Source organism: Mustela nigripes, chromosome 1 (assembly GCF_022355385.1).
Source record: "Mustela nigripes isolate SB6536 chromosome 1, MUSNIG.SB6536, whole genome shotgun sequence".
In the NCBI taxonomy this organism is placed as follows: domain Eukaryota; kingdom Metazoa; phylum Chordata; class Mammalia; order Carnivora; family Mustelidae; genus Mustela; species Mustela nigripes.
In genome coordinates, this window is record NC_081557.1 from 135,752,025 (window position 1) to 135,763,964 (window position 11,940).

General features: G+C 34.0%; 1 protein-coding gene across 2 annotated transcripts in view; it reads right to left on the reverse strand.

The window, feature by feature from the left end:
* Window positions 1–11,940, reverse strand: part of TLL1 (tolloid like 1) — a 213,074-nt gene that overhangs the window by 78,181 nt on the left and 122,953 nt on the right. For both annotated transcript variants that reach the window (XM_059374212.1, XM_059374213.1), the window contains one exon: window positions 1,678–1,793. In XM_059374212.1, coding sequence (XP_059230195.1) covers window positions 1,678–1,793 — 116 coding nt within the window. The remainder of the gene's footprint in view (window positions 1–1,677; window positions 1,794–11,940) is intronic.

Genomic DNA, 11,940 nt, shown 5'->3' on the forward strand with positions numbered 1-11,940 from the left:
CAAAATTCTAAGTATAATTGAATCATACCAGATGAATAAGTCGTAAGCAAAGAACAAAAACCATTTAATAAGTAGTAAAAATAAAGATTAATATCAATATAATCTTGTTCTGGAAAAACTTTTAAGTTTAGCGTTCAAGACAGAATTCAAAAGTTAATGGAGTCATTCATTTTCTTTCTTAATAATAAACACTTTAACCAAGAAACCAAATATGCTGAAGGGAATTTTCTTCTTTTTTAATCCTTACTATGTTTAATTACATTTTCTTGCCTTAATATGCCATGATTTCCACCAAAAAGAAAGTGGTGTGGTAGAAAGAAATACTTACAGAATTTTCCCAAGAATAATATTTGTAATAATTTTTGTTGATCTGCTTTTGAAGATTAAGAAGGTACCTATTTCTAGTTTGTTCAGAGTTTGTTGTTGTTAAATCAGTTATAGATATTTTTTCTTGATTTAATTGAGATGCACATTTAATGGTATTTGTGTCTACATATGTGCATGCGAAGCTTTGGTTTGGTTTGAGGATTTTACTTCCATATTCAAGTTTTAGCTTGGATTATACTTTTCCTTTTTTATACTTCCCTTGTCAGGAATGCTATCAAGGTTTTGCTAGCCATATAAATAGGAAAGTGGATCTTCTTTTTTATTCCTTGGAAGAGTTTATATAGGATTATTCTTAGTCCTTATTTGAATGTTGGCTAGAACTCACTAATTAAGCCATGTGAGCTTGAATTTTCATTGCTGAAAAATATCTAATAATTCAATTAAACAGTAGTTCATTTTCTTTAGTTGTTATAGGAGTAACCAAGCTTTTTTTTTTCTTCTCAAGTAAGAACTCAGTAATATTTTGTAAGAGTTTTCCCATTTCATCTACATTTTTTTAGTTACTGGCATAATGTTGACAATATTCTTTTATTCTCATTTTTGTGTCTAGTGCATCTTGGTTATAATAACCTTTTCATTCTAGTGATAGATAATTGTGCTTTTCCTGTTATTCTTTTTCTTTCTTGATCTGTTTACATCCATTTTCTTATATTTCTAAGTTTTTTCGAAGTACCAACTTTGTTCATACTTTGTACCATGTTATTTTGATCTCCTTAACTTAACTATTATTTCTTACTTCCTCTATTACGTATCTTTACATTTATTTTACTATACCTTTAATAGCCATTCAATAAGAATGTCTAACTCATTAGTTTAGGGCATTTTTTTTAGTTGTTAATGTGAGTATTTAAGTTCTGAATTTCCTTCCAAGTATTGCTTTCATTGCATCTTACAGAGTTGCTATTCAGTATTTCTTTATATTATAGCTGAAAATTATTTCTAATCTTCACTATAATTGCTTCTTAGCTAAACTGGATATTTTATGTATATTTCTTAACTGGAATATGTGGGATTTTTCTGGTTATCTATGTGACACTTATTTTAACTTAATTCCATTGTGCCTGAGAACATTATTTCAATCTTTTTAGAGCATTTATTATTTCTTTTTAAATCACATTTTTCAAAAAAATTTCCAGAGTTTGAGCAATTTTCATTATAACTTTTCTGAGATTTTTTAGTCTCATATTTGAAAAAAACAAATAAAAAAAAATAAAGCAAATTAAAAATAAACCTTTATATATTTAACACTTTATATAACACTAAATGAGAACTCTCGATGATATAAACTACCTTCTCCCCTGGGGTCACTGAAATTCTCCAGATGCAGTGTGTATAAGAAGGGTAGCCATTTGGAAATCCTGGAGAGGAAAGGTTGCCATTGGATTCTTGTAGGGTTTCTCCACATGCTAAAGGAAAAAAAAATACATGTATTTGCTATTTTAAAGAGGTGAGTTAACCAAATTTCCTTAAAAAGATAATATCATTCTTTAATTTTTATGAAAGACATGGACATACTAAGGCCCTGAGTCTTTTGGTGTTGATGAAAATATGTATTTCTGTTCTAGAAAAGACTTTTCCAAGTAAATTCATTTTATGTTTATATAACTAGGATTTTTGCATACTTAATGGTATCATTAGGGCCAACCATAAAACAAAACTATAAGATAAATAATCTGGCATTCATAAAGTTCTTCCTCATGGAGAATTTCCTCATTCATTCCCAAAAAATTAGTAGGTCACCCATACTCATATTCAGGCCAGTGGGTATCTGGTTCATGTGGCTAGGGAATCATATGAAACAAAATTATTATTTTTCAATGTAAAGTGAAGCTAAGTTTCATAGCAAATACCACACCAAAGTTGAAAAACAGAAATATTAAATAATAACCAGAATATAATCAATAAAGGTGATACCAAAATGCCATACACAATGAAAACTTTTCTCAAAATAACCTGAAAAAATTAAAAGATTAAAACCTTAAAGGAAGATTAAAATTTTCCAAGTAGATGTGGACATTGATTTACTCTCTCATTTCTGTTGATCTTAAGTAGAAATTACTGGAAAAACAATTGTGTTTTCCTCTTACTAAGGCTGTCTAATATCTTAGAAGTAATTATCAGTCATCTAAAATAGCAAATTATCAGCTACACAGTCTCAAGATCTGTGTGTTTGATATCTCTAGGGCCATTTCAACAAAGCGATAGACAGAGCGTAATTAGCTTATTGGTTTAGCCAAGGTTAGTGGTCAGAACCATTCTATAATGGGTTTTCCTGTTGTTTTTGTAAGACATAGCATGTGCCCCATGAACATAGGTTGGTTTAAGTGTCCTGAATTCAAGAATGATTCTTCCACTGCAAACTGTCATCTTTATAACCTTCACTTAATATGACTTCTTTCCCCCTGAAGGAGACTGAAATCAGACTGAGATATTACCATATTACAGAGTCATAGCTATCAGTAGGTGAATTCTTGTCTCATCAAATCCTCCATAAATAAAAAATAGTTTTACATGTCTTAAGTTAAATGAAGAAAGAAAGATGATGATTTTGAAAATAAAATTGAGTTGTAAAAAGTCTGATATGATATAAATATTTATTTGAAAACACAGATATTAAGTTTGCACAACAAAACACATTTCAAGTAGAAATAGCAGTGTTTATTCTGATGAATAGGCAGATAAAAGCAACTTTAGAACAAAATGAAAATGCTCAAGGTCAAAAACACAGAATTCAGCATTTCCCATGAATCATCTAAGGGCTCTTGATAAATGTAACATTGCAAAAACCCTTAGAAAAATAAAAATGTATTAAGACTTTATTAATGCAAACAATATGCTTCTGAGTAGGATCAGTTAGGATGCTATATAATCATTTGGGAGTTGAGTGTTTCAGTGAAAAATACTGTAATTTATAGCAGTCTAAAAATAAATTATTTAATGATTGAAAAGTACACTAAGCCACAAAGAATATAAGTACTGGATTTACTAAAGTGGAATTAAAGCAATTAAATATGTTTAATCCACAGAAGTATATAAACAATACTGTCCTGATAAAGATAAAACTCTATAAAATGAAAAATAAATAGAGTCAGCATATAACTCAAATATTAAGTAAATCTATTATATAGCATTTGTTTACAATGCTTATAATTATTTCTGCATTTACCTCAGTAAATGTGGCTGTCCCAGGCTACCTGATCCCTACTACAAAAGATATTTCAGTACTTTTCCCAGCCATAGGTTGTCAATGCTCAGATATACAAAGCAAAGTTTAATATTAAAGGAACTAAAGAAAAATCAGCAAGAAAAAAGTAGCACTAAGAAGTTAAAATGCATAGGCTGTTCATTTACTCAGCGAAGTCTGTGGATGAGAAAACACAAGTTTTAATCATGGCATTACCACCTACTAATTATGTCATACAAGTAAATCTCAAAAGCTTCAGCTTCAGTTTGCTCTTGTTAAATGCCCTTCTTATTAACATATACTTAATAAAGTTGCTTTGTGGGAATCAAATGTTACTATGCCCTGAATCTTCTTTTTAACCCTTAGATACCTTTTCCACAGGTAGGAAAATTGTGGTCTAAAGTGTTTGAATACATCTTTGAACTACAAAACTTAGTCATATTTAGGAGGAAAAAAAACTATAAAGAATTATACAGTGGCTACTTATTATCACTGCCCTAGTAAGAACTACTCTAAAAGTAAATATATGTCAGAAGTTAAACTTCTATCTCTGTAGGCAGGTGACATGATCTTAAATGTATAAAATCATAAACGTTCCACACATACACATAAAACTGTTAGAACAAATAAAAAAATTCAGTAAAGTTGCAGGATATAAAATCAACAGCAAAAAATCAGTTGTATTTCTATACACCAGCAACAAACAATTTCAAAAGGAAGTTAAGAAAACAATCCTGCTCATACTATCATCAAAAAAGAATAAAATACTTGGCAATAAATTAACCAATGAAGCAAAAGACTTGTATACTGAAAATGGCAAAACATTGCTGAAAGAAATTAAAAATAACACAAACCAATGGAATGATGGGCTGTGTTCATGATTCGAAGACTTAATATTGTTAAAATACCTATATTACCCAAAGCAATCCACAGATTCAAAACAATTCAATCAAAATCTCAGTGGCATTTCTTGCAGAAAGAAAAAAAATCCTAAAATTCACATAAAACCACAAACCAACAATATCCAAACATTCGTTGGGAAAAAAAAAAAGAAAAAGAAGCTGGTTCCCAATTTTGATTTCAAAACATGTCACAAAGCTATAATATTCAAAATAGTATGATACTAGCCTATGACAAACATATAGACCAAGAGAAGAAAAGAGAGAACCCAAAAACAAATCCATGTATGTATGGTCAAGTTATCTGCAATAAGAGTGCCAAGACTACTCACTGGGGAAAGCATAGTCTCTCCAGAAAATGGTGTTGGAGAAACTAGAATATACATAAAGAAGAATGTATTTGGACCCTTATTTTATATCAGACACAAAAATCAACATAAGATGAATTAAAGACTTAAGTGTACATCCTAAAACTTTAAAAATTCTAGAAGAGAACAGGTAAGAAATTTTGTGACAATAGTCCTGGCAATGATTTTTTGGATATGACACCAAAAGCATAGGAAATAAAAGCAAAAATGGACAAGTGGGACTACATCAGCTAAAAAAGCTTCTCTACGCCAAAGGAAGCAATCAACAGAGTGAAAGGAAACCTTCTGAATGGAGAAAATATTTATAAACTATATATCTCATGAGGGGTTAGTATTCAGAATATATTAGGTGCTCCCATGAATCAATAGCAAAAAGCAAAATAACCCAATTTCAAAATGGGCAAAGGGGCACCTGGGTGGCTCAGTGGGTTAAAGCTGCTGCCTTCAGCTCAGGTCTTGATCCCAGGGTCCTGGGATCGAGCCCGACATCGGGCTCTCTGCTCAGCAGGGAGCCTGCTTCCTCCTCTCTCTCTGCCTGCCTCTTTGCCTACTGGTGATCTCTCTCTGTGTGTCAAATAAATAGATAAAATCTTTAAAAAAATAAAAATAAATAAAAATAAAAATTAAAATGGGAAAAGAGTATTGGGTGTGGTGCATAAACAATGAATCTTGGAACACTGAAAAAAATAAGTAAAATATGAAGCAGTTTGAGTAATTAATTAATTAATTAATTAAAATGAAAATGGGCAAAGAAGACACACAAAGGGCTGTCTGAAAAAAACATGAAAAAAAATGAAAAAAAAATGTTCTACATCACTAGTCATCAGGGAAATGCAAATCAAAGCCACAATGAGATATCACCTCACACCTGTTAGGATGGCACTTATCAACAAAGAAACAAAAAAACAGAAAATAAGAAATGTTGGCAAAGAAATAGAAATAGAGCCTTTGTGTTTTGTTGGTAAGAACATAAAATGGTACAGCCACTACAGAAAACAGTGTAGGATTTCCTCAAAAATTATAAATATAATTCCCAAATGATCCAATGGTCCCCTCATTTCTGGGTATTTATTCAAAAGAATTGAAGACAGGATCTGGAAGCGATATTTGCACTCTCATTTCCATTGCAGCATTATTCATATTAGACAAGAGACAGAAACATCCTGAGCATCCATCAGTGGATGAAGAGATAAACTGTGGTAATACATAAAATAGAATATTATTTGTCCTTAAAACTAGAAGGAAAACTGGCATATGCTACAATCCAGATAAACCCAGAGGACATGACACTGAGTGAGATAAGCCAGTTACAGAAAGACAAATACTGCATGATTCCACTTACATAAGGTTTCTAATGTACTCAAACTCATAGAAGTATAAAGTGGAATGCTGACTGCCAGGGGCTGGGGGCAGAAAGAAATGAAGAGCTGCCATTCAGTGGGTATAGAGTTTTAGTCCAAACTCTAAACTGCAAGACCAAGTTCTATTTGTTTTTATTAAAGATTTTAATTTTGGGCGCCTGGGTGGCTCAGTGGGTTAAGCCGCTGACTTCGGCTCAAGTCACGATCTCAGGGTCCTGGGATCGAGTCCCATATCGGGCTCTCTGCTCAGCAGGGAGCCTGCTTCCCTCTCTCTCTCTCTGCCTGCCTCTCTCTCCATCTACTTGTGATCTCTCTCTGTCAAATAAATAAATAAAATCTTTAAAAAAAAAAGGTTTAATAAAAAAATATAAAAAAATAAAAAATAAATAAAAATTAAAAAAAAAAAGATTTTAATTTTTATTTTTCAGAGAAAGAGAGAGAGACAGAGACAGAGACAGAGGCAGACAGAGGGAGAAGCAGGCTTCCTGCTGAGCAAGGAGCCCGATGTGGAACTCAGTCCCAGGACCCCATGATCAGGACCTGAGCCGAAGGCAGCCCCTTCCAGGTTTTCCAGCCAGGTTGTCCCAAGATGAAGACGTTCCAGATATCTGCTGTACCCAGATGTGCACAGAGTTAACGGTACTGTACCATGCACTTAGAGATTTGCCAATAGGGTAGATGTCTTATTATGTGATTTTTTTGCCAAAATAAGAAATAACAATAATAAAGTAGTTAAATTTCTAAGTCCTTTATCATACAATCGATCTCACTTCTGAAACAAGTAATTCACATATACCTTCATTCCTCCAGAGTAGAAAATTGGGTGTGAATTGTATAAATGCTACTTGGATTGTGTCTTGTTAAGCAATTATTACAAATTCTGAACCGTCTAATAACATTGAGTTTACCGCTGCCTGCATGTCCATCTACAGCTACTTTCCTCACCAAATGTCTGTAATATCCACCCAACACCAAAGACTGAGAACTTTCCTTTCTCCATATTCTATAGGAGAACATTTATAATTTTATTAAGGCTAAGGAAAACACAGATAGAGATGAACAATAATTTCTACTTCATAAATCTGTTCACAAAGAATCTTGACAAATTCTAGATTAGGGGAAGAAATACAACTGTATCTAATCAACTTAATACTAACTTAATTAACCTATATTTAAATCCCTTAAACTTTTAAATATAATAAGCAAAATATAGGTTTATAATTATTTTTAAAATTATGAAATAAGAAGTTAAATGATTTTAAGATGAGGAAATGTTAAAAAGAACACTAAATCATCTGAGAGATAATGTGAGATTAATTACTGAAGTATTTTAAAGTACATTTCAATAGTAACTGCCTAGCCGAGTCTGAATCATCCTTTAAAATGAAACATAAACACCAACTCCAAGGAGCCTTCCTCCTGCAGTGTGCAGCCCAAGGTAGGCATCTCTATTCTAGAAGTTCTCTAGCATCCTTTAAGTTTGAAATATACTTCCTAACCAAATGATGTTGTCTGCATGATGCCCCAGAGGCTCAGATATTCATGTGTGTAGTCTGTGCTTCCTTTTCTGGGGCCATAACATCTGGAACGGTGCCTTTCACGTGTTAACAGTGACTCATTCATTCACACAGAAACAACTATTTATTGAGCATTTAATTTACACCAGATTCAGAAAACCCTGAAGGAAAACTCAACTCCAATCCCACAGAAGCTTCTACACCCCAGTGTGGGAAATGCCAAATTACTAATGATTATAGGAGTAAGACACAAAGACCAGGATCCAACGAAGCATTTGCCATGTGGAGTCCTGGGAGACAAGGAAGTCTTTAAGTAGGAGCCGAATCCTAAATATGGCTAGAATTGAACTGGGAGGCAGTTAGGAGCATTCTGACTGGAGGAAGAGACAGGAGGCAAGCATACCATGATGACTGGAGCTAAATGAATTGGAGGTGAGATCTAGACTGCAGGGGTAATACCTAGAGAAAAGACTCAGGGAAGAGACAAGAAAAATATTTGAAATGACCTAATGGAAAGGAGATTAGCCTTTATCCTAAAAATAAGCAAAATGAGCTTTGCATATTCAAAAGCCACTTAACAGCAGCATACCCAGAGAACTAAAGAGATATAAGAATATGGACAAGAGGTGAATAAGAGGCATTTCAACAATTCAGACAAAAGATGAGGCTCCCAGGACCAGGAGATTCACTGTAGGAAGGCAAGATTCCAAGAAGGCAGTAGGACTGATTAGCTGGAGAAAATGAGGGAGGAATGAGGTGAGAATGTCCTCCAGAGTTCTGGCTTGGGCTGCCAGATGATCTATGTCTGGTACCATCCACTGAACTAGGGAAAGTTTACAGGGAGATGAATAAAGGAGACCATGAATAATTGGGGAGGAAATGGCAAAATTACTATTTTTTGCGTGTGGACAATATTTTAGCCAAGAATTGTATGTGTAAGAAAGCACATGTAGAAAGTATATTCTGTCAGGAATCTCAGAAAATTATCAGGAACCAAGAGATTAATGCTGTAGGTAACTAATAAGAACCTTATTTCAATTGTAAAAGTGAAGTTAATGAAAAAAGTGTTTAAAGGAATGTAAAGTTTCTAGTATTCAGACCCCATGCACAGTGAAACTGGCCTTCCATCCCTAAAGTGTCCACACAAATGTGCATCCATGGACATCCATGGACCACACACGTACTATATATGTAGTAACACTGAAAACTTTTAAATTTGTGAACATAGACTGTACATGTGTTCATGTGTGAGTACACATACACTTTTATGTAATAAGGAAGACTCTAATCCTCAGATGCCCTTTTATTTCTAGATATTTTATTTTGTATTTTCTCTAATTTTATTATGTTACTTGATATATTTACTGGGGAAAATTTACTGGAGAATATTAGGATTGATGGTTGACGAAGTACTAAGTAAGCAAAAAGTTCATGGGACTACAGAAAAACCAGTTTAAGAGAAACTGCAAATATAGACCAGTGACTATACCAGGGGAAGAGTTAAACTAAGCAGTTCAGAAATCAGAAAGGAAAGTAAATCCTAAAATTAGATCAAATAGAAAAAAATACATTTAAAAAATGAGAGCCACAAGAAAAACAGGGCCTCCTAAGAGAGAACAATAGTACACACTACTAATGTGTATTATTGAAGAAAAAATATCCACTATGAAGAGAAAAATATCCACTTCAACTTGGACATTCTCAAAAAGATCTCCTAAACAGTGTGGAGATTCCTTAAGAAATTAAAAATAGAGCTTCCCTAACACCCTGCAATTGCACTACTGGGTATTTACCCCAAAGATACAGATGTAATGAAAAGAAGAGCCATCTATACCCCAGTGTTCATAGCAGCAATGGCCTCGGTCACCAAACTGTGGAAGGAACCAAAATGCCCTTCAACGGATGAATAGATAAGGAAGAAGTGGTCCATATACACTATGGAGTATTATGCCTCCATCAGAAAGGATGAATACCCAACTTTTGTAGCAACATGGACAAGACTGGAAGAGAGTATGCTGAGTGAAATAAGTCAAGCAGAGAGAGTCAATTATCATATGGTTTCACTGATTTGTGGAGAGTAAGAAATAAACGGAGGACATGGGGAAATGGAGAGGAGAAAAGAGTCGAGGGAAATTGGAAGGGGAGGTGAACCATGAGAGACTATGGACTCTGAAAAACAATCTGAGGGTTTTGAAGGGGTGGGGGGTGGGAAGTTGGCTGAGGCTGGTGGTGGGTATTAAGGAAGGCACGTTTTGCATGGAGCACTGAGTGTGGTGCATAAGCAATGAATTCTGGTACACTGCAAAGAAATTTTTTAAAAAAGCAAACTGCTTTAACTTTTTTTTTTTATGCCTTTACTGGCATAAAAGGACGATGGAGACCTGGAGACGGTAATGATGACCTGTTCTCCATCTTTGCTTGGGGGAGAATCCTGACAGTATGTAGGATGCAAGAGATTATAATGGCAGACAGGTAAAGCAGCATTAGTGGGTATCCTTTTAGATGACTTAATGCTAAAAAGACCTGAAAGCTGTGGGAAGGACACAGGCCTGGCTTTCAGACAGCACTGTCCAGAAATCTATTCAATCCCAGGGCTGGGCAGCTTTCCCTTTTTTTCCCTTCCTTCTTTCTGGGATGTGGTCTGGCAATGAATAATAGGGTTTTAGTCAGAAGAGTGCCAGGACTGTAAAGGATCATATTCTTTCTTTATATTAGCAGTGCATAAGGATATATCTCTTGACTGATCCTAAAAGAACAAGAAATGGCAATGAAAATAATTCTAAACTAAAAGAAACATTTTCATGCCATCACCTTAAAAACAACTTTATTCCTATATGGAGTTTTTCATGATGAGTATGCACCAACTGTACAATGAGTAATTCAGATTTCCCATACAAATTTAATTTATATATTTGGCATATAAAATAGGTAACTATAATAATGGATTACAAGGGCGCCTGGGTGGCTCAGTGGGTTGGGCTGCTGCCTTCGGCTCAGGTCATGATCTCAGGGTCCTGGGATCGAGTCCCGCATCGGGCTCTCTGCTCAGCGGAGAGCCTGCTTCCCTCTCTCTCTCTGTCTGCCTCTCCATCTACTTGTGATTTCTCTCTGTCAAATAAATAAATAAAGTCTTTAAAAAATAAATAATAATGGATTACAAGATGTTTGCCAGCCAGAAAGTATCATAAAAATTAGCAGTTTATATTGTTTCAAGGGAATTAAAAATGCATGCATTTTAATGCTGCTCATCTTCTGATAGATAAAAACAATTTCCTATATTATTAATGGAAAGGCAACAATATCTGCAGTCTGCTTATTACTAGCCTATTAGAAACCTGCCCTTTTGGACTCAAGGCCCCACTTATCATAGACCATAAAAGCTATAACCTTAAATATTTAAGTTTGAACCAGGTCGCTATTCCTTTCAAGATTAAACACTTAAGGAATATCTCTATAAAATGCAGATCCAAAACAGCTTGGAGAGTAAACTGATAAGAAATAAAGAATTAGAGTGATATAACCGAATACCTCTGATTGGTCCTATTCATTAGCAATTTCTAACAAAAGAAAACAATAAGGCAAACTTCAAGGGACTATGCAATTTTACAACTCTCCTTTCACTATTAAAACCAAGACACAACCAGATTTCATTTTATAAACCCCTACACTCTTCCTAGATGATTCTCAAATAAGTCACACTATTCACACTTCCATGTACATTTATCAGTCTTTCACATCATTCCATTAATGTTCTTGGAGCTACTGGTAAACCTACTGCATTAGTGTAACTTAAGTTTATTTGTCCTATATTTCTACCAATATCATTAATACTCCTCACTGTAAAGAAATGAAGAATGGTAAATTCACAACCATATACAGGGCTCAAGGCTCAAAGCTAAGGACTTCACACACACACACACACACACACACACACACGCACACAAATGGTTCAGAGGGAGAGAGAAGGAAACAAAGAGCAAAAGATGGAAAAAAGAGAGAAAGGGAGGGACCTCTTTGGTGGGCATTAAAATGTCCAAGATAGAAAAAATAAACCATTCTTAAAGATTTAGTGAACTAAAACTTTAGATACTTTTATTTTTTAAAAATACATATTTATATGTCTTAGCTCTCTCTTACTTCATCATGCAAGTAAATAAGCAACTTTCTTTTTTTTTTTTTTTTTAGTTTTCCAAACTAGCTTTTATTTTTTTTTCTTTCAATATA